The 23,485-nt window shown below is 36.7% G+C and overlaps 1 protein-coding gene across 1 annotated transcript in view; it reads right to left on the bottom strand.

The window, feature by feature from the left end:
- The window catches only part of LOC144657312 (importin-11-like), a 38,880-nt gene extending 15,491 nt beyond the window's left edge, over nucleotides 1–23,389 (bottom strand). Inside the window, exons 1-17 of the mRNA XM_078517650.1 lie at nucleotides 23,191–23,389; nucleotides 22,231–22,331; nucleotides 21,552–21,624; nucleotides 20,381–20,467; nucleotides 19,367–19,480; nucleotides 18,138–18,218; nucleotides 17,833–17,881; nucleotides 16,821–16,879; nucleotides 15,509–15,557; nucleotides 14,515–14,585; nucleotides 13,808–13,907; nucleotides 13,317–13,409; nucleotides 12,463–12,497; nucleotides 11,412–11,495; nucleotides 1,713–1,749; nucleotides 1,184–1,224; nucleotides 406–496 (exon numbers count right to left, since the gene is read on the bottom strand). Coding sequence (XP_078373776.1) covers nucleotides 406–496; nucleotides 1,184–1,224; nucleotides 1,713–1,749; nucleotides 11,412–11,495; nucleotides 12,463–12,497; nucleotides 13,317–13,409; nucleotides 13,808–13,907; nucleotides 14,515–14,585; nucleotides 15,509–15,557; nucleotides 16,821–16,879; nucleotides 17,833–17,881; nucleotides 18,138–18,218; nucleotides 19,367–19,480; nucleotides 20,381–20,467; nucleotides 21,552–21,624; nucleotides 22,231–22,331; nucleotides 23,191–23,325 — 1,300 coding nt within the window. The 5' untranslated portion in view covers nucleotides 23,326–23,389. The remainder of the gene's footprint in view (nucleotides 1–405; nucleotides 497–1,183; nucleotides 1,225–1,712; nucleotides 1,750–11,411; nucleotides 11,496–12,462; nucleotides 12,498–13,316; nucleotides 13,410–13,807; nucleotides 13,908–14,514; nucleotides 14,586–15,508; nucleotides 15,558–16,820; nucleotides 16,880–17,832; nucleotides 17,882–18,137; nucleotides 18,219–19,366; nucleotides 19,481–20,380; nucleotides 20,468–21,551; nucleotides 21,625–22,230; nucleotides 22,332–23,190) is intronic.
- Between the last annotated feature and the right edge of the window lie 96 nt (nucleotides 23,390–23,485).

The raw sequence follows: 23,485 nt of genomic DNA, 5'->3' as shown, positions 1-23,485 counted from the left end.
TAGAGCATTGTGCTTATAATCTAGAGGTCCTGGGTTCAAATAATTCTTCCTAACACTGGATGGATTTGTGTTTGGTGGTCCTGAATTCAATCCTTTCTTCGCTTTGTAAATGGTCAAATTCCTGCCAGTTGGGATTTCTAACAGTTCTATTTACAATGTTTGTTTATTCACAGTGTCCTCAATTATCACGGCAGTTCTAGATACACTGACATTTAAATAATAAAAGTGATTTTTGTTTTGATTTTTTTTTTACGAAGATCAAGAAAATTCAATGAGTTAAGAAATACAATAAGACTCATGATGATTTTGCTTAACGAATCTTGGGTGTTACAGTCTAGCTACTGGGTGAAAAGGACTAAACATGCGTTGAGTACTATCCTGGGCTAGGCACTAACACATCCTTACCTTGTACTAATTTTATCATTTCAATAACAACTGGGGTGACTGTGCTACGGAACTCACTGAGGAGACTCAAATATAACACTTCTGTACATGCCTGCAAGCAAATAATCAATTGATAGCAAGAATCCAGTTGAGTTTTTAAAGCAAGGTGTCAATATTATGAAATTCTAACGGGTCCAATTCCCACTGCTCCCATTTTCCACCGGCCTGGCTGCCATTGTTACGTTTTGACCTGAAATCTCATATGTGTATGGAACACTGGTTCTGTTATGGATCTATTGTCGTAATAAACTGATTTGCACAAGATATTCTCATTTAAATTAACTTAGAACGAGGACCACTTTTTAATTAACTTGGTTGTGATAAACAGAAGATACAAATTTCTGTCATTTTAGTTAAAAAAATAAGTCAGTCTGTGTTACGTGGTTCATCACTACTGATTTGTTAATGAAGATAATGATTAGGTATACTGGAAAGGAGATACGATTGCAAAATTGGTATGTCTATGCCTTGAAGTGTTGATTTTCTAAACAGCAATTTTAACTGTTAACCAGTTCTTTCAATTTGTATTTAGTTTTAATCTACAAGTTTTGCAGATATTAATATTATTCCTAGAGTCAAACCTAGGGTCGTGGACTGTACTAACTGCAGTAAAAGTATGTGGGATTTGTGACATGCTTTCCTCAAGTGTAGAATTTTTAAGTAAGAATTTACAATAACCAAGTTGTACTTTTGCACTCTTAGGAACAAGTAGGTAATTAACATCTGTTAAACTACATACCCTCAGATTATACCGCCATGATTCACCAGCTTCTTCATTTACTGCCAAAAAAAGTTTTATTGAGATTCATTCACAAATCTTTACTGGACAAGATAGTTTTAAACATTTGAACTCGTATTGTTTGATTTGTAATGTTCCATCCTTTGACATTAGTTTCAGACGGTTACACACAAGGGCACTTAAATCTACGTTAACTAGTTAAGCCATTCACAAGTAACTCACTGTTGGAGTGAAGCTTTGCCGGCACTGCCAACAGTGGATTGTGAGGGAGAGACATTTCGATTATGCCATTCAGGCCATTCAGGATTTTTAAAGCTTTCAACAATGAAGTTACAGTACCGCGCGCTCCGAAATAAGCGTCCATCGCATACGCACCTTATACGCACATACGCAGATGCAGATACGCAGTTCTTTGTTATTCATTGCTCAGTAGCTGGTTCTACTTGGCAGGTTTTATAAATGAACAACTTGAAAAGTACACAAAGCAGAAAAATTTCATCAAAAGCTTTATTTTATGAAGACAACTTACCAAAATTTTCGGGATCTGATTCCCAACTTTCTAAATCCTACAGCAGAAATATAAGAAATATTCTCTAATTTCATTTTATTGATTTATTAATTAATTAATTAATTTATTTATTTATTTATTTAAACAATGCAAGGTACAGGCATCTGTCGGTTAAGTCATCAATTTGAAGCTAAGAGCTGTTTTGAGTTTATCCAATTATCCATTAAGGGAGTAAAGGTGACTAACTATAACGAGGAAGGCAATAGGTACCACTAAATTGGATAAGATTCTTTAAGTTTGAGACATTTTAAACAATTTTTCTATAAATATAGAATGCTTTCACGAAATTAAGTAATTCATATTGAAATATTCAAGTTTAAATTTTTTTACATTATTTAGACAGTAAACAACTGTTATTAAAACAAAACCGTATGTCTTAAGTTAATGAATGAATCCAAATATATACCTAATTCAATAAAAATCTAAGTAATACAGTGTAAATAAAAGTTTACAGTTACTTGTAACAAATTACATAACTCACAGTAAGTCTTTTTAGATTCCCTTGGCTGGGACAAAATACTCTTTCAGACACATGCACCAACAACTATGTAATTTGTCATAAGTAATAAATAAACAAAAATTAAACATCAAGAATGCCGGTCGCTTAGAATCCAACATTTCGTGGCAAGAGGATGGAACTTCGATTTCTTTCATACTTTTATGTTAGATAGGCTAGGGTATAACTTAAATCACTGTATAGTTCTTTCGATTGAATATCCTTTTATTTTAAAGAAAAATGCAAATAACAAAAATCTGTTAAAATCGTCATTTGAGTCGCTAAATTATTCATGATTTTTGCACGAGTTTGAGAGCCTCGCGTGCAAAAACAAATCACTCTACCGTCTTTTAAACACTCAAACCATAGTAAGCAATATCTAAACATCTACTGAAATGATTTTGGGAAATATTGCGTTGTTCTTTGTAGACAAAATAATTTTATTTCGAAGGCATACAATTCACTGCCGTAAAAGTACTTGGTAAATAAAATTAATTTTCACCATGTGCGAAACCTTCAAATCGTTTAAGCTTCTGGTGGTTGAAGGTTAGAAGAATGGTGTTTAAATCCCTGTAAAAATTTCTCCGGGCAAATGATTAAAAGCGACGTGAGTTCTTTTCGAATTCGGTTAAATATGCAAATATTTGACCTTCCGCGGTCAACTTTGAAGTTACGGGTCAGAAATAATTTTTGTTCCGTGTTCCAAGTCCTAACCCATTTAAGACCAAATTAAGCATATGAAAAAAATATGTAATTTTCTAACCTTTATCTGCTGTAAAAGGTAGGTTCGAAGGCCATTTTAGCATGATTACGGCTCTTATCATTCGTCGCATCTGAGCTTCGTTTTCCTTCCGCGGTCAACTTTGAAGTTACGGGTCAGACATGAATGACATGAATATTTCAACCCGTGCACAAGTCTTAACCCATTTTGGGTCAAAATAATCACACACAAAAACATTATGAAATATTCTAACCTTAATCTGCTGTAAAAAGCAGGTCCGAAGGCCTTTTAAGCACGATTCCGGCTCTAAGGGCCTGTTTACATGGAGGGAGGGTGCCCCGGCTAACCGAGTTACCAGGCTAGAAGGGATGAAACATAGCCCGCCTTTACATGCAGAATTCACAGCCCTTCTACCCGAGATGAGACAGCGTCATTGAAGCGTGTCACGGCGTGGGAAGACATTGTAGCTCCAAATGATTGAAGAAAAATATGACTTTTTACTGAATAATCAAGGCTTTTCGTCTTCAAACCTATTTTAATTTGATGTGCAAGTTCTCAGAAATTTACTGCGTTCATTTTTGGCGAAATTCAATCGAAATTCAACAGTATTTGGCTGTCAAATTGAAATTAAATTTGTTGTGTCGTGAATTAGGATAATCATTCCCACGAAAATTTCGAATTAATTAGCTGTTGCTCAAAGAAATATTTTCCAGCCAACCGATAAAAGTCATTAAACTAATTTTGATCAAATAGCACTGTTTGGGTCCAGAATTTATACATTTTATGCCATTTACTTCAAATTTAGTTCAAAAACACGCGCGAAAACTTATCCCGGCAAGCCGGGATAGCTCGGTCATAACCGTTTACATGGCAAAAAGCTGTCCCGCCTAGAAGGGTGCCCCGGGCAAGTAGACCGAGTGCCCCGGCAACGCGGGTTACCCTTCTAGCATGTAAAGGCTTCAATACGTTTTCTTAAGAAACGTATGAAAAGTTGGCTCGCCCAGGGTAGCTCGGTTAGCCGGGTAACTCGGTTAGCCGGGGCACCCGCCTTCCATGTAAACAGGCCCTAAGCATCCGTAGTAATTTGAGCTTCGTTTGTGTATTAAAGTATGTCATATTTAGTGGTCGAAATCCAATCTGTGATCAACTTTCGGCGCTTCTCGTCGCCACTGCATCTTCTTCGACGGCATACGCCGATTGTTAGTATTGCCTCGTTAATAGTACACAAAAAAATAACATCTGATCGCTAAACGGCATGATGTCGGCGCTTACAGTAGCTTACAGTCCCATCTTGCAATGGGCCGTCTGTTCGTCACGCAATACTGTGTCATGGACATTTTTTAGGAGGTGGTAGGTGGGTGTTGGAAAGGTTGAATATGTGGAAATGCTTGATTTAATACTTTATGACAAGTACGTACTCGAGCCAGCAACAACAACAACAACAACAAGTACAGTGATATCTTTAGGCAGGCAAGATAAAGCACACGTACTGTCAGGTGATAAGCGTTTGGTACAGTGTAATGCAACTGTTCGCGAATTCGGTTGCTCGCCCGGGGTTGATTGTAATACCGGGGGTGGAAGGAGGATATAAATCTTTATTAAACAGGTAGAGTTTTTAAGTAGTTATTCCCTTTTTTACTGTAGAACCGATAACGAAGAGAAAAACTAGCGTCTATGTTTTTTGGGGAGTGAGGGGATGAGGGCCGGAGGGTTCTTGGCTGGTTGGTTAGCAAAGTTTTATTATTTTTTTTTTTTTCACAAAGATACCTAACCAAATATCGCATGTCCTGTATAAATGGTTAATGATTGAAGTAACGATAAGTTTTGATTTTTTTTTTTTTCGTGATCGAGTGGCAACTTAATAAAAACATTGCATCGCAATGTTTTTCGCCCTACGGTAAATGTGGGTGACCTGTGGCTTCGGGTGGTCATTCGTCAACCTGTAACAAAGTACTTTCTTGGGGTGCCGTTTTGAACATGCTGTCGAATTCATGATGTCTAAATTCAACAATAACTAATTTGAAGTTTAAACGAAATTAAAACATGTTAAAAAAAACTCAGTGCTAAAACTCTTTGCTAAAAAGGATAAGCAAATTGCTATGGCAATTCGGCATGAAAAAACAATTTTTTTCAAAGTTCAGTTTATTTCACTGGAAATGAAAGGTTGTTGTTCTTTTAAGGCCTTTGTTCGTGGAGTTTGCGGTTTTGATTCTAAAGATCGAAAGCGTCACACTGAAATCGCTGCTCTACTGTCGTGTGAGAAGGACATCAGCAGTCACAAGTCCCAGTATTAATTTAGTTACCTCTAACATGACTCTTTCCCGTGAAAAACCAAACTTCAGATTTAAATTTTGCTATTTGCAATGCATTGACTTGGAAGATATCTAAGATGCTCAGTTTAGCAAATAAGGGGGCAGAATGTTCTCGATAGTCTGAGTTGGTAATAGCTCGCACAGCACGTTTTTGTAAATGAAAAATTCTATTTAAATTAGTTACATATGTAGAAGACCAGGCTGAATTACAGTAAGTGATGTAAGGGTATTTCGAAGGCATACAATTCACTGCCGTAAAAGTACTTGGTAAATAAAATTAATTTTCACCATGTGCGAAACCTTCAAATCGTTTAAGCTTCTGGTGGTTGAAGGTTAGAAGAATGGTGTTTAAATCCCTGTAAAAATTTCTCCGGGCAAATGATTAAAAGCGACGTGAGTTCTTTTCGAATTCGGTTAAATATGCAAATATTTGACCTTCCGCGGTCAACTTTGAAGTTACGGGTCAGAAATAATTTTTGTTCTGTGTTCCAAGTCCTAACCCATTTAAGACCAAATTAAGCATATGAAAAAAATATGTAATTTTCTAACCTTTATCTGCTGTAAAAGGTAGGTTCGAAGGCCATTTTAGCATGATTACGGCTCTTATCATTCGTCGCATCTGAGCTTCGTTTTCCTTCCGCGGTCAACTTTGAAGTTACGGGTCAGACATGAATGACATGAATATTTCAACCCGTGCACAAGTCTTAACCCATTTTGGGTCAAAATAATCACACACAAAAACATTATGAAATATTCTAACCTTAATCTGCTGTAAAAAGCAGGTCCGAAGGCCTTTTAAGCACGATTCCGGCTCTAAGGGCCTGTTTACATGGAGGGAGGGTGCCCCGGCTAACCGAGTTACCAGGCTAGAAGGGATGAAACATAGCCCGCCTTTACATGCAGAATTCACAGCCCTTCTACCCGAGATGAGACAGCGTCATTGAAGCGTGTCACGGCGTGGGAAGACATTGTAGCTCCAAATGATTGAAGAAAAATATGACTTTTTACTGAATAATCAAGGCTTTTCGTCTTCAAACCTATTTTAATTTGATGTGCAAGTTCTCAGAAATTTACTGCGTTCATTTTTGGCGAAATTCAATCGAAATTCAACAGTATTTGGCTGTCAAATTGAAATTAAATTTGTTGTGTCGTGAATTAGGATAATCATTCCCACGAAAATTTCGAATTAATTAGCTGTTGCTCAAAGAAATATTTTCCAGCCAACCGATAAAAGTCATTAAACTAATTTTGATCAAATAGCACTGTTTGGGTCCAGAATTTATACATTTTATGCCATTTACTTCAAATTTAGTTCAAAAACACGCGCGAAAACTTATCCCGGCAAGCCGGGATAGCTCGGTCATAACCGTTTACATGGCAAAAAGCTGTCCCGCCTAGAAGGGTGCCCCGGGCAAGTAGACCGAGTGCCCCGGCAACGCGGGTTACCCTTCTAGCATGTAAAGGCTTCAATACGTTTTCTTAAGAAACGTATGAAAAGTTGGCTCGCCCAGGGTAGCTCGGTTAGCCGGGTAACTCGGTTAGCCGGGGCACCCGCCTTCCATGTAAACAGGCCCTAAGCATCCGTAGTAATTTGAGCTTCGTTTGTGTATTAAAGTATGTCATATTTAGTGGTCGAAATCCAATCTGTGATCAACTTTCGGCGCTTCTCGTCGCCACTGCATCTTCTTCGACGGCATACGCCGATTGTTAGTATTGCCTCGTTAATAGTACACAAAAAAATAACATCTGATCGCTAAACGGCATGATGTCGGCGCTTACAGTAGCTTACAGTCCCATCTTGCAATGGGCCGTCTGTTCGTCACGCAATACTGTGTCATGGACATTTTTTAGGAGGTGGTAGGTGGGTGTTGGAAAGGTTGAATATGTGGAAATGCTTGATTTAATACTTTATGACAAGTACGTACTCGAGCCAGCAACAACAACAACAACAACAAGTACAGTGATATCTTTAGGCAGGCAAGATAAAGCACACGTACTGTCAGGTGATAAGCGTTTGGTACAGTGTAATGCAACTGTTCGCGAATTCGGTTGCTCGCCCGGGGTTGATTGTAATACCGGGGGTGGAAGGAGGATATAAATCTTTATTAAACAGGTAGAGTTTTTAAGTAGTTATTCCCTTTTTTACTGTAGAACCGATAACGAAGAGAAAAACTAGCGTCTATGTTTTTTGGGGAGTGAGGGGATGAGGGCCGGAGGGTTCTTGGCTGGTTGGTTAGCAAAGTTTTATTATTTTTTTTTTTTCACAAAGATACCTAACCAAATATCGCATGTCCTGTATAAATGGTTAATGATTGAAGTAACGATAAGTTTTGATTTTTTTTTTTTCGTGATCGAGTGGCAACTTAATAAAAACATTGCATCGCAATGTTTTTCGCCCTACGGTAAATGTGGGTGACCTGTGGCTTCGGGTGGTCATTCGTCAACCTGTAACAAAGTACTTTCTTGGGGTGCCGTTTTGAACATGCTGTCGAATTCATGATGTCTAAATTCAACAATAACTAATTTGAAGTTTAAACGAAATTAAAACATGTTAAAAAAAACTCAGTGCTAAAACTCTTTGCTAAAAAGGATAAGCAAATTGCTATGGCAATTCGGCATGAAAAAACAATTTTTTCAAAGTTCAGTTTATTTCACTGGAAATGAAAGGTTGTTGTTCTTTTAAGGCCTTTGTTCGTGGAGTTTGCGGTTTTGATTCTAAAGATCGAAAGCGTCACACTGAAATCGCTGCTCTACTGTCGTGTGAGAAGGACATCAGCAGTCACAAGTCCCAGTATTAATTTAGTTACCTCTAACATGACTCTTTCCCGTGAAAAACCAAACTTCAGATTTAAATTTTGCTATTTGCAATGCATTGACTTGGAAGATATCTAAGATGCTCAGTTTAGCAAATAAGGGGGCAGAATGTTCTCGATAGTCTGAGTTGGTAATAGCTCGCACAGCACGTTTTTGTAAATGAAAAATTCTATTTAAATTAGTTACATATGTAGAAGACCAGGCTGAATTACAGTAAGTGATGTAAGGGTAAATTAAGGTGTAGTACAGAGCAAGCTTAGTGTTTCAAGAAATAAACTGAACTTTGAAAAAAATTGTTCACGCGCTGCCTTTAAGCAAACAGACGGTGCCAATAACTAGCACGACCAAGGTTTTGTTTACTTAGGGACCGATCGTTTATTACGTCCCAAGGGGGGGGCGGTGGTTTTGGAGGGGGGGTACAATTTTAAAACAAGCCCCTTTTAAGGGGGTTACTTTTTCTCTGGTAAAAAACATGAGGGGGGTCAAATTTTATGACACAGCAACAGCAGTCTAGGGAATTTGACGTCAGTGATCTATCCTTGATCCCAAAAGAAAAGAATTTGACGCGATTTCAGGTCCCGAGGGAAGGGTTGTTTGACATGGTCGCGCTTGAGCCTGGAACCTAGCTCTCAATCTGCCATCTTTAAAATTACCCAGACGGCTGCTCGTCAGATGCTCGCCAGTTTGCTCGATCTTTCCCTTGGTTGACTTTTCTCGAACTTCGGACCTTTTCTCCTTCAGCGACACCTTCACTTCAAATACATCTTTGTATGATTTGGAAGTAGCCATATTGAATGCTATGTAACCAAGCCTCGTACCCAGGACCTTATCAGCAATACCCTAACTAGACCACCTACAACTATATGAAATTTCAAAAAGCAAAAACGACAACAATTTCATTGACAGACACAAACAGTTAAACTTTAATATTTTAAACAATGTAAAATAATACAAACAATAAATGAGAGAATAAAAAAGATAAAAAAATCTGTCTTAGGAAGGACGGAGAGAATTATGGCCTCCTCAGGAGGGGGGGGGGGGGTACATTTTTCAAACAAGAATTGGAAAGGGGGGTATAATTTTTACCTAAAATTTTTTTTGGGGGGTTCAGTTTTGAAACACTACACTTTTTTGAAAACCACCGCCCCCCCCTGGGACGTAATTAACGATCGGTCCCTTAGGAAGCCACTAAATTAAATTTGGCGATTTTTTCACACGCCGAATTGCCATAGCAATTTGCTTATCCTTTTTAGCAAAGAGTTTTAGCACTGAGTTTTTTTTTCAACATGTTTTAATTTCGTTTAAACTTCAAATTAGTTATTGTTGAATTTAGACATCATGAATTCGACAGTATGTTCAAAACGGCACCCCAAGAAAGTACTTTGTTACAGGTTGACGAATGACCACCCGAAGCCACAGGTCACCCACATTTACCGTAGGGCGAAAAAAAAAATTGCGATGCAATGTTTTTATTAAGTTGCCACTCGATCACGAAAAAAATCAAAACTTATCGTTACTTCAATCATTAACCATTTATACAGGACATGCGATATTTGGTTAGGTATCTTTGTGAAAAAAAAATAAAACTTTGCTAACCAACCAACCAAGAACCCCCCGGCCCTCACCCCCTCACTCCCCAAAAAACATAGACGCGAGTTTTTCTCTTCGTTTTCGGTTCTACAGTAAAAAAGGGAATAACTACTTAAAAACTCTACCTGTTTAGTAAAGATTTATATCCTCCTTCCACCCCCGGTATTACAACCAACCCCGCGCGAGCAACCAAATTCGCGAACAGTTGCATTACACTGTACCAAACGCTTATCATCTGACAGTACGTGTGCTTTATCTTGTCTGCCTAAAGATATCACTGTACTTGTTGTTGTTGTTGTTGTTGTTGCTGGCTCGAGTACGTACTTGTCATAAAGTATTAAATCTTGAAAGCATTTCCGCATATTCAACCTTTCCCACACCCACCTACCACCCCCTAAAAAAATGTCCATGACACAGTATTGCGTGACGAACAGACGGCCCATTGCAAGATGGGACTGCAAGCTACTGTAAGCGCCGACATCATGCCGTTTAGCGATCAGATGTTATTTCTTTGTGTACTATTAACGAGGCAATACTAACAATCGGCGTATGCCGTCGAAGAAGATGCAGTGGTGACGAGAAGCGCCGAAAGTTGATCACAGATTGGATTTCGACCACTAAATATGACATACTTACACAAACGAAGCTCAAATTACTACGGATGCTTAGAGCCGGAATCGTGCTTAAAAGGCCTTCGGACCTGCTTTTTACAGCAGATTAAGGTTAGAATATTTCATAATGTTTTTGTGTGTGATTATTTTGACCCAAAATGAGTTAAGACTTGTGCACGGGTTGAAATATTCATGTCATTCATGTCTGACCCGTAACTTCAAAGTTGACCGCGGAAGGAAAACGAAGCTCAGATGCGACGAATGATAAGAGCCGTAATCATGCTAAAATGGCCTTCGAACCTACCTTTTACAGCAGATAAAGGTTAGAAAATTACATATTTTTTTCAAATGCTTAATTTGGTCTTAAATGGGTTAGGACTTGGAACACGGAACAAAAATTATTTCTGACCCGTAACTTCAAAGTTGACCGCGGAAGGTCAAATATTTGCATATTTAACCGAATTCGAAAAGATCTCACGTCGCTTTTAATCATTTGCCCGGAGAAATTTTTACAGGGATTTAAACACCATTCTTCTAACCTTCAACCACCAGAAGCTTAAACGATTTGAAGGTTTCGCACATGGTGAAAATTAATTTTATTTACCAAGTACTTTTACGGCAGTGAATTGTATGCCTTCGAAATAAAATTATTTTGTCTACAAAGAACAACGTAATATATACCAAAATCATTTCAGTAGATGTTTAGATATTGCTAACTATGGTTTGAGTGTTTAAAAGACGGTAGAGTGATTTGTTTTTGCACGCGAGGCTCTCAAACTCGTGCAAAAATCATGAATAATTTAGCGCCTCAAATGACGATTTTAACGGATTTTTGTTATTTGCATTTTTCTTTAAAATAAAAGGATATTCAATCGAAAGAACTATACAGTGATTTAAGTTATACCCTAGCCTATCTAACATAAAAGTATGAAAGAAATCGAAGTTCCATCCTCTTGCCGCGAAATCGAGAAATTGTCTGATTCTTAGAGACCGGCATTCTTAAATATTAAATATTAAATTAATTAAATAAGAAATAAAAATGAATTTTAAATGAATGAATGAAACAGTGCAGATGGATGGATGAACAAATGAATGAATGAAAGTACTTAATCTTACCTCAGAGGTTAAAGGGAAATAGCGTAAAATGAGCTGTCTAACAATTTCTGATAATACTGTCCGTGTAAAAAAGGCCATTTTAACCTACAAATTAATAAAACAGACTTAAAATTGTAACAATCATATTTGCATTAACATAAATGTCAAGATTAACAACTCAGGTGATTTGATATTTCTTTAATAAAAAAAGACTTTTTCAGAATTCAGCTGTTTTCAAAGTTAAATATACTTTATTTAGCAATACTATATCTTTTCAACTGTAATAAATCAGTTATTATGATTGTCTTGGAAGAAGTCTTTCATGTTGGCAGAATTTAAGGGAAAATGTTTACACGTAAATGTAAGATTTTGATCTGTATACCTACAATGTGTATGATGTAGTTTTATGAGTCTTGTGAGCCCAAAGTAAAAATACCTTATACATGTACTTATGAGTGAAAAGGTACTGACAGTGATATTACAAACTTAAAAGGATTAATATCAACAGATAAATCAAACAGTTCTCTATCCTAAAATTGATAAATTGTCTAAAATAAATTTGCCAAGGTTACATGTAAATAAAACTAATTTATGAAGAGCATTAATTTGTAATGGCGGGTTATTGTAAGACAATAAAGGTGTAAAAAGATTATTATGGGCACAAGTTCTATTCAGCTCAGTTAAATGTAAATGGCCTGGTATATTTATTTTAATTAAAATAATGAATACAATTATATAAAAAACATAATAAATAAACAAAAAATTAAAAATTAATTATAAAATTAATTAGATAAAAAAATGCATGTCTTTCAGAAATTAAAGTTATTACATGTATGTCATTTTCTCCACATGCAGGACATTAGAACCTATAATAATTATTGACCTGCTCCCAACGTATCAAGGCTTTGTAGCTCAGTTGGTAGACAAATGCACCGGTATTGCAGAGGTCATGGGTTCAAATCCCATTGGAGCCTTGAATTTTTTTTTCAATCTAAACAATGGAATTGCTTAAATTACTTACACACTGCAACGGTCACTTCATTCATTTCATATATTTATTTTGTCTACAAACCTGGTGTGCCTTGAGGATCTCTTGAGGAGTTGAATCTGAAATGAAAAAAAAAAACTCCATAAAAGAAGTACTTACTAGCTAGAGGTAATTAAGATACAAATCAGAATATTTATTAATTTATTTTAGCTAATAATTTATAATTATAAATTTAAGAAAGTTGTTTTTAATGTAAAATTAAATAATAATTAAGAAATCACTTTGATCATTCAAATGTTATTTATTTTATTAATAGATGTTTAAACCTAGTCATCATTACATTACAATAATATATGAATAAAGATAATGAAGTATCACGTACACTAATAAAAAAATCAGAATTACTGAAAACAGATTAGGATTGAATTCTTTATCTGGGCATGGCTCGAGCATTTTTGACCCCTAAAAGATACCAATTTTCATGCCTGATTGGTTCAGACCATCGAAACAGTATGACAGCGTTTTTTTTTTTATTTCTTCAGGTACAACCCTAAACTAGTCCTCAACAGCCAAAAATATTGGCATTCTGTCCTGAACACCCTCATTCAGACCAAACTCTACAATTTACACCCCTAAGCGAGATGGGCATCCCAGCACCTTTCATATTGGAGTCCCCCTTCCAAAGGGACAAGGACTCTTGTGATCAGGGTATAAATCATGCATGTTCTTTGCAATTTATGCATGATCTTTGTGATCAGGGTATAAATTATCTTTGTGACCAGGGTATAAATTATGCATGATCTTTGCAATTTATGCATGTTTTTTGTGATCAGGGTATAAATTATTCATGACCTTCTCAAATTTTAAGCACTCCTAGTTTTATGTATGCTGCAAAACTAAAGCCAGAAATACACTTAATCCATTCAGTGTTATCCTACCTTTAATTTCCCTAGGGGGCTTGTACATTTCACACTTGACAATGATTTTCATGAGTTTGCAGCACTGTAAAGCAAATTTCTCAAATATATCTTCTGCAAAAAGTAACAAAAATATATTTTGCATTGAGACGGTGCAAGACATTGTAATTTGACAGTGGTGAGCAACTGAATATGCTTCAGAACAGTTGCCTCATTGCTGTGTAACCAAATTTATTTTGCTCTAAACCTAATTTTGCAAAGAGGTGGGAACTACAAAGGAAGGAAGGAAGGAGGTAAGTAGGTAGGTAAGCAATTAAGGAACTTTATTTAAACAGGGTAGCCCATTCAGCGATGAGGCTGGTATCCATAGGGGCCCTGGGTCAATAAAAGTATGTACAATAAGAAAAGGTAAAAATTAGAGAAGAATTACGTACTTTGAAGGTAGATTACCGGTACTTCAATAAAAAAAAGATAACTTCAATAAATAAGAATCAGACTTTTCTCTTACTCACCTTGTCCTTGACTTGTAAATAAATAATTATAGCACAGTTCTAGAGAGGGTTGCATTACAGGTGAAAATGATAGTGGATGGTGTTCTTGAGTGTCTATCAGCTGAAAAAAAAAATTTATATAATTCTATATTTTTTATAAATATAGAAAACACATGTTCCATTTACTTTATATACTTCAAAAAATCACCTAACGACTTGTACTATTTTTAATGCAATTAAATTTGCGTTAAGATTATCTTATATTTGTGGAAGTTGACATAGGGCCAACGTCTTTTAAAACTCCCTTTAGTAGGTGTATGAACTAAAGTTGTAAATTTATATTTACTCAGATTCTTATTGGTTTAAATTGATCACATGACGTGATAGTGTTTGTCCTCTCAGCCCATAGTGCCGTCCGAGAAAAATGCCTGGATTATTTACTTGACCATGACATTTTTTTTGTAAACAAGTGGGCCTACAGACAGAAAAAACCCACTTAATTCACTGCGTTTAGTGATTACCCTAGGTTGAAAACAGAGTTAACCTGAAAACCAATTTGACCTGCAACATGTACTCTAAGACATTGTGAGAGTAAAGTGTTTTGTCCAAAAAAACCTAAAAAAAAAAAAACAAATTGACTATGGCCAGACTCAAACCTGCACCTGCAGCTCTGATCAACTTTTTTATTGTTAGAAATGAGGGCTATTAAAAAAAATGGCACCACTCACCACTTTTGTTAACAATATTACATATTTCTCCAATTTTTCTTGTAAATTGTGATTTCCTGTTTCTGCTTTTCCTGTTGTGAAATAAAAATAACAACAAAATTATGAGTATCTTGTCTCACTCCCTCTCTCGGCAGTGGCCTAGTTTTGTAGCAAAGGTAATTATGAACAGCTGTACATGTATGACTGTGTCTTGTGGCAGCAAAACCAAAACTGCTAAAAACGCTTAACAATTTAGGATTGAAACTAACCAATCGAAGATGACAATGCTTTCTGAGAGGTCCCCAACTTTATTGCGTTACAAATTTTGTTGTAGAACTTCATTGTATTATTTGTATTCTGGATGGATGAATAATCTTTATTTAAAACACGGTCAAATTCATCAGCTTGCAATACAACAATCTAATTATAATTTAGTAGAAACTCAGCTGTGTTCTAATGGAAATCCGCGAATCTGATTGGTTCTCCCACTGATTTCTATTCGCCGATAGAAAACAGTCGCGCGCTCGCGTAGCTCTTTAAGCGGTAAATTTTCTTGATTTTTGTCTTCAAAGTGCACAATATTGTAGGTTTTGGACTGCAATCCTTTAGAGTTTCTACTAAAACAATTAGACTACTCGCCCTCGTTTTCTATGAGCGATAGTCAACTCGGCTGCGCCTCGTTGACTATTTGCTCATAGAAAACTTGGGCTCGTAGTCTAATTGTTAAATATATACAAGAAAGAGGGGAAATATAAAAATATATGTACAAATATAAAAAGCTGCTTTCCACGAATGCCGTGCCCTAGAGTACTCGTTCAACTAGTTTTGCCCAAGGGACTCTGCTTGTCTTAAGTCTATAGGAAGACTGTTCCACAAGATGGTGCCACTGTACGTAAAGCTGTTTTTGTAATTATAGTTAGTGCGCGGTAATGGAACATTGAGTTTGTTTTCAGAGTCCCTTCTTCGATGTTATTGGCATGGTTCATTTATGAAAAATATTAAGACATGTACTTACTATACTGCAATATTATTTTCATTTTCTCAAATACTGCTTGAAGGAGACACTGTGGGCAATAACAAATAATACATTGTAAGATTACTTTGAAATAATATACAAGCTATGAGGAGCATACCTTGCCTACATGTAGAAATTTTTACCTTGATTTTGTTAAGGGCTGGCCAAACAGAAACACAGTCAAGTAGTTTTCAACTTGTGTCTCTGTTTGGCCAGGACATAATGTGCACTTGCACTGACTTGCATTCACTTTGGCTGAGATCAAATTTGCACCCAAGTCAACACAAGTTTTCCACCGCTTGGCCACCCAATGCAAGTCAATGCAAGTCTTGTTATTTATTAAAAGTATCCAATTGAGGTGCATGCAGTAGCATTGAAATGGCTTTTCTGACAACTTCCGTGCACTTGCAAATAAACTTGTGAGTCTCTTTGGCCAGCTAATGTGCAAGTTTGCTATAACCATAAATTTGGCCAGGGCTTTACACAACTACAGTGTAAATAGTCTGTTTTGTAGATATCTAGATCATTTTTCAGAGATTCCAACCCTCCCGATTTGTTGCGTGGCCTCCCGCTCTCCCGTCGGGAGTCTCTCGATTTGATGCAATTTGCCTCCCGCTCTCCCCGATTTCTATCAGATTCTCCCAATTTATCATGAAATTCTGAAAACAAGAAAAAAATGAGTGTAACAAAAGTAAAGAAAAGCACCAAAAATGTCCTTAAAGACCTTATACACCTGATAAAATAACTCAGAAATGATGTCAAATGCCAGAAATGGAACTTGAGAGAACCTAAATTTCCCGGGTGGAACATGCCCCCAGACCCACCTAGAGGCTCTCACCTTCAGCCTCCCTATTTTCCTTCACAAAGGGTTGGAATCTCTGGTTTTTTGTTAAAGATACAAGGCCTAAAGGGTTGCAAATCTCCCTGATTTGTTTGCAAAAGAGGCTCCACCCCCACACCAGCTCTCAGTTTACTGGTTAAATACAGTAATGTTGCATATCACCTATGTGTCAGGCAAAAAAATTTGCAAAAGTTATAGGGGTGGTCAATCGTGTTACAATATTAATAGGGGGAGGTACAATTTTATGCTTTCAACATGCAGATCTTTTGAAGACAAGTGTGATGTCAAAAATTCAAATAAATTGGATATTAAATATTGACCAAGTTTATGGCACTATGTGCCAGTTGGCACTCTTAGGGGTTAAAGGGTTAAATGAAAGTACACTTTTATCCAAGGTGATATACTCTGGAAGTCAAACCAAAATATTTGATGCACAGAGACTGATCCCAGATAAATAAAACTGTTCCATACCACTGGTTGTGATGTTGGTTCAAACTCCTGAAATCCATGGACGATTAACTTCCTCAGAACTACATAACAAAACAGACATAATAAGTACTACAAATTATAATTTTATGTCATTTTCTAAAGCAGGCGCTTTGAAAGTGATCTAGAAATTCACAGAATATTAATTAACATTTATTGTTGTTCTGACAAACTCAATTAGTGTTTAATATATTATTATGATATGGTAGAATCCCTATTTCTCGAATCTCAAGAGGAAATGGAAATTGGTTTGAGAAACCGGGTGTTAAATTACAGAGGACTATCCATGGGAAAAGAAAATTGCTTTGAGAAATCGGGAGTTTCAAGACACAGAGGGCTCGGGAAATCAGGATTCTACTTATTAATATGACACAAAAGATGTACCTGTAATCATGGACGGCAGAGCCGGGGAGGCTGGGGGGCTTTAGCCCCCCCACAATTTCCGAAAAAATAAAGAGTTAATAAGAGAAGAGTCTTTTAAGCCCCCCCAGTTGTAAAAATGCTCCGCTGTCCCTGGTAATGTAAGAAGTGTAAATAATTGTATCATACTGTAAGTAGTTTGCCTGTGTACATGTTACATGTATAATAAAAAAAGATATAGAACAACAGAAGCTGCACAGCAAGTCAAGATAAATATGTCATTGCTGTAAGTACTGTAAGTACCAGCTTGTGACACACGCCAATGCACTTAACATGTGTGTGATATTTGAAGGCAATTTAGACACTCTACCAATACAGTACTTTTAGTGGATCACTCACTACCCAGGTTAATTAAATGGTGTCAATTATTGATCAAGAGAAACCCAACAATTAGCAGTGTCACTCCCACACTTTATAATAGTCAGACACAGATGTGAACACAAGCAATGACACTAATTAAAATGAGCCTCCTTTGCCTTTTTTACCTCACATACATTGTACATAAAATATGATTAAAATAAACAAAAGAAAAGAATTCAAACATACAAAATGTAAAATACATGACTTGTATTAATACCTTTCAGTGTTAATGTACTGAGTTCCAGTGATGCTAAAAGTCTCATGTCCTTAGAAAACAACAAGCAAGGTGTTACTTACATGTACAAACATCATTTTTTGTTTAACAACAAAAAGAGACACTGGTACATGTAGCTTTAACTGGCACTATTACAAGGTCTGCTAGCAAAACTGATTCTGAAAAACTTATTTCCAAAGGATTTTTGGGTGTCAGATTTTCGAGCTTATAATATTATAATTTGACGCATTTTTTTTTGGAGGGGGGATGGGGCTGAACTTTACGGTTGTCCCATAAATACAAAGTACCTTCACTTGGTATAATTCCAGAAGGGAAGCTGTAGTGCTCTGCCATAGTTGAAGAATGAAACCAAATATATCAGAAGATATCTGAAAAGAAAAAAAAAATGTCAATATGTATCATCATTTAAAGGTAGTAACCAATTTCATCGACTAATTTTGACAAGTATCTTTAATACAAAAATTGACATGTTTATTGTGGATTTTTAAAAATATCCAACAGTTTAATGAAATTCATTCAGACACATCTTATCAAATATGCTGCGGATTTTCAAAAAATAACATTGACAATTGTTTTGAAATGCTCAACAACACCCAGTGAGATTTGTTTGCTGATTTGTCATTTTAGGAATGGGTTTTCTCATGACAGTTGTTTGATACTAGTCTGGAATAATATACATGTAATTATAATTGATCAGTTGTGGGCTCACAATACAAGTTCTTGTTCTCGTGTTGCCTTAAAGGATCAGATGAGGCAGTCATTTTCAACAAATATACAAAATCCAATATGATAATAAAAAGCTTTAAGTTGTAGATAAAATATGAGCGGGAGATCTGTATGGGCGTTTACTATGGTGAGCCGATAGGCGGCCATTGTAAACGGCCATACAGATCGGACGCGAATATTTTATTCTACTTGTGAAATGAAACAATAAATTAAATGCAAAGTATTGTTATGTGAATCAGTAGAGATCTGTATCAAAAATTAATGAATACTTATTAGCTGAGCAGGAGTTTGTATCAAAAGTTAAAGTCTATTGTTTGATTTGTATTGGGGTTTAGTTGTGTAAATGTGATCTTAATATTGTGCTGGGATTGGTTTGCACCCTCATGAATAGTTAATAAATGAATTTACAAATACAATTTACAATCATGCAGTATTTATTGGGACAATACAAAACATGGACTCTGTTAAACGAACAATATTCTTGTCGCAAGGTCTGAAAAGTTATTGTTCATTTATTTTAACATCAAGGTCAAGAATGAGCGTACATAGTCATATGGACTCTGTTGTCTGAAGCCCCTTTTCGATTATCTTCTGGATCCCCATAGGGTTCGGTTTAGAGTTTTTGGTCAGATTGTGTAGGGGTGGAGTTAAGAGTTTGGTTTAAGGTTAACATTGGTTGGGTCTAGAGTTCATGGTTAAGATGGGCACCTAGATGGGGCCCATGTTGGACGGTGGTCAATATTTTGTGCTAACTCATATTAATTGGATTAAAACTCAAAAGTTTAAGTACCTGTCTAAATAGTTGTCGATCAGGGATTAACCTCTTGGACGCTAACATCTTAATTACATGATTTAACACCAGTAAACTACGCTGTTGATGCAGAGGATCTTTGCTGTGGATCTCCTATAGAAGCAGCAAGCAAATCAAGCGTAAGGAGACCTGTCCAAAAACTTATAACAATTCCCACACACAGAAGCTAGGCCTGTCCACGAGTGGTAGTTTAAAAGTGCTATTTTCAATATTTTGACCAGTCAGAAAGGACACATGACCAAGCTAAAATCTGTTTGGCCAGTCAACATGACCGGCAACTGTCTGAAAATTATTTTGAACGCTGTTAACTGAAACACACGTTGAAGTAATCTAACACTAACCCTGACACTTCACAGTACGTCAAATGCAAAAATTGGTTTTTTTTTTTTGTTCCCCCACCCCGGCCCCCTCTGGGGGTTTCCCCCAAGGGTTCCCCTTAAAATTCCAATATTTCCCTGCCGTGGGGTTCGACCCCGCCCCCCGCAACAGCCGGCGCTCTACCAATTGAGCTAACCAGGCGACAACCAAGTAATGCCACTTTTAGTTTATTTTGAGCCTGATATGCAGCCAAAACATGCCAAAAAGGTACAATCGTGTAACAAACCAGTATAAATTTAGGACCATACCCAAATCTTGCAAAAGATCCAGCAGTACCAGGACAGTAATCTATTCCCAGTGGGCACTAGATTAACAAAGCCCTTTGGACCCCAGAGTTAGCTATGGGGCATGCAAGTCCACAGGTGAGAAGGCGCTAGGACTTGACAAAGATAAGAGGAAAATAAGGGAAGGGTGAGGGAGGGGAAAACAATTGTACAACTACAAAAAAACGGGTCTAGACCAGCACACATACCCCTCCACCCCACTGGAACCATAGCCCGTTTTGCATGAGCAAGCACTGCTGAGAACTGCTGGTAATTAAATTAGGATGGTAAGGAAGATTTCTAATTAGCTAATTGCAAATTTGGGTTTCAGTAGAAAACAATTAACACACACCTGCAGTAAAGATGGGAACAGCTCAGGCCAGTCTTTTATTCCCATTCGAGCTACTTTAGAAATTAACACAGCAACCTGAGTTGCAACCTGAAAGACAAATAAAGACAATAAAGCTACATCGTAATGTACAATAAAAAGTCATATACATGTAAATGTACTTTTCTAACTGAAACATTTCATTTGCTAACCTAGCAGAGAAACATCATTCAATACAATAGATGATCTAAGGGAAATCAGAAATTTCCCTTATACAGTACATGTATGTATCATCTTTCAGAAGCTGTACCTAATGTACATGACTGGTACAGCGTGAGTATAATCCCGATTTTTCTCGTCCTTGGTTTCTCAAAACTCCTGATTTCTCAAACCAACTTTTGATTCCCTTGGATTGCTTTTCTCTGTAATTTTACCCCCAGATTTCTCAAACCTCTTGATTTCTTGAAGCAATTTTTATTTCCCCTAGAGGTTCAAGGGATTAGGATTATAGAGTGATTTTCAATTGATTGTCATAAAACCAAAAATCAAAGTAATCACACTTGGCTAATCAGAAAGGACATGTCAATTCAGTTAATCAATTAATATAGGGAACACCAACAATATACCCTCAGACCTTTTTCCGTCTAGTAAAAGTTAATGTTTCTTTTTATCATGTAACATTTTGGTAATTAACGTTTAAAGCCTTCTTTATAAATGCTTAGTATTTCATGTAAATTTTCCATCATTGTAAATTAGTTTGTTAGTAGTTTTTATGTTCAGTTTTAAGATGCAGGGCCCCTCTGGATGATACCAGCCTCCAGACTGAATGGGCTACCTTAGGCCTGCTTTACTTTACTGTTTATTGCCATTTTTTTTTCTCGGCACGTTAGCATACTTTTGCTGGGGCCTAATCGCCCCATCACCGGGGTAAATAAATTTATTATTATTATTATTATTATTATTATTATCAAAACTCGAAGGCAAATACATGTGGAGGATATGAAGCCGGGGAAAATGTGTTTAATATGAGCAAATTTAGAAAGTGGCACAAGTTTTCTAACCAATCTGTCAAAAACATATTATTAGCAAATGCAAATAACAGTGTACTTTCAACAAAAAATTATATATATATATATAACACTCAAGAGAAAATCACTCTAACAACAGTGTAAATTATTTATTACACTGACAGTACCTGATTGACTGGTTCATCAAATGACATGATAAGATTCTGTTTCATAAAATGTTTCTCCTCTTCTGAGATAGCACTATAAATCAGCATCATGAAGAAAAAACATTAAATACACAATGAGCATATCACATTATATCGACTAAGTCATTATGTCACTGTAGCTACATGAAAGACAGGGACGTAACTGTTTTTTTTTTTTAGTTTTCAAGTTTGTCCTTTTTCTTTAGTTTTCTTTTTATTTCGTGTTTCTGGCGGGGGCAACTACCCCCCCACCCCCCTGTCCCCCGCTAGGTATGGCCCTGAAAGAGAAAAGAAAAAAAATCTTGCTTATTCTGAACACTTAACCTTCATTCTTTAATTTTTATGAAAGCTTATAACTCTATTCTTATATATTTCTATTATAAATGTTTAATTGGAGGGGGGTAAGTCCCGTGCAAATAGAGGGAGGCTTAACTCAAATTCTAATGAACCTCCCCCTTTACGAAGTACTTTTTTTGTCTGGCCCACCCCCTCTTACTCATGATCCCTCACTGCCTTGTAAAAATGGGTAAATTTCTGTGCCCCCTTTTTTCCCTGCATAAAAATCAATGACCATTCCCCCATTTCCACCAGCCCCCCCCCCCCTCACCCTCAAAATAATGACAGGAACCTAAGTTAATGATTAAAATTGATTCGCACTTACTGAGGGGCTGTTTTTCTCCAGTAACGTTCCACACCATTCTTGATATACAAAATTGCCATCCAGCGAATGTTTACATCAAGTGTCTCATTTTTAAATATTAACTGCAATAAAATTAGAATACAGTGGAACTTGATTATAATGAAGGGCCAAGGGACTGGCAAAATATGTTCGCTATAACGAGGTTTCATTATATTGAGGTTCTTTTCCACATATTTTACTATTACTAGGGCAAATACTCGGTTTGTTATGTCCAGGACTTCCTTACTATAGCTGTCACACCGGTTTGCTTACGGTTAGCTTTTATTTATTGGTTAGGGCAATATACTATAACCATTCAGTCATTCCACCATTCCACCAAACAGGGTCACCCTTCTATACAACTCATGAAACCAGAGTAAAACAATTTGCCATTACACCTGTGTATCATCTTCAAAGATGAAGTTTTAAAATTAATGTAAATTGTTATACCTCAACTCCCCACCCCAAAGTGGCCCTCTTAAAAATAATCCTTTTGATAATGAAACCCTGTGAATATAAGCCCATGGGCGTATCATTAAAAATAACATGATTCCTCAGTCTTTATTGATAGGGGATGTGAGGTGGGGGGGGGGGGGGATTGTGGACTCCTATAGGAAAAATGCAGGGGCATGAAATTGTTATACCTTGAATCTAGCTAACCATTGGAGGCTTAGACTTAATAGAGATTTTACTAGGATTAAAAAAAAAACGAATTAGGTAAGCTTAAATCTGAGCTGTTTCTTGGATGACCTGGGCCCTGGGGTACGTACTCCTGTTTTCAAAGTGAGTTTGGCCCCACAGTTATTGTGGAATTATCATTGATTTGCCTGTTCAGATCTTACTGTACAAGAAAGTCCTTATCTATGTTAGTGATGCAGCAGTAAAAGGCCATCTGATCTCCATCTGTAATAATTTTATAAATAAATAAGCTTGCAGCCTTACCATAAGCAGGCTGTAGAAGCCTGGTTCTGTCTCCCATGCCTTGAGCTTTCCCTCTGCTTCCTTTATGTGCGAAGGATCTTGGCTGCATGCATGACTCAATGCTAGTAACACAGCGTCTCTCCAAGCTTCATTCATGCCTGTTTTCCTTCTTTGCTTTTTGAGGAAATGATTGGTGAAAATTTCTAACTCTTTAGAGTTTCTCGTGGTCTCATTTTGGCAGCATCTTCGTATAAGAACCCGTAGAATATAGTTAGATCAACTTTGTTCGCCATACATGAAGTGCCTGCCACCAATA

Source organism: Oculina patagonica, chromosome 1 (assembly GCF_052425735.1).
Source record: "Oculina patagonica isolate OP01 chromosome 1, crgOcupat, whole genome shotgun sequence".
Classification (NCBI taxonomy): domain Eukaryota; kingdom Metazoa; phylum Cnidaria; class Anthozoa; order Scleractinia; family Oculinidae; genus Oculina; species Oculina patagonica.
Note: the sequence above shows the minus strand (reverse complement) of the source record. Positions and strands in the feature narration are given on the sequence as shown.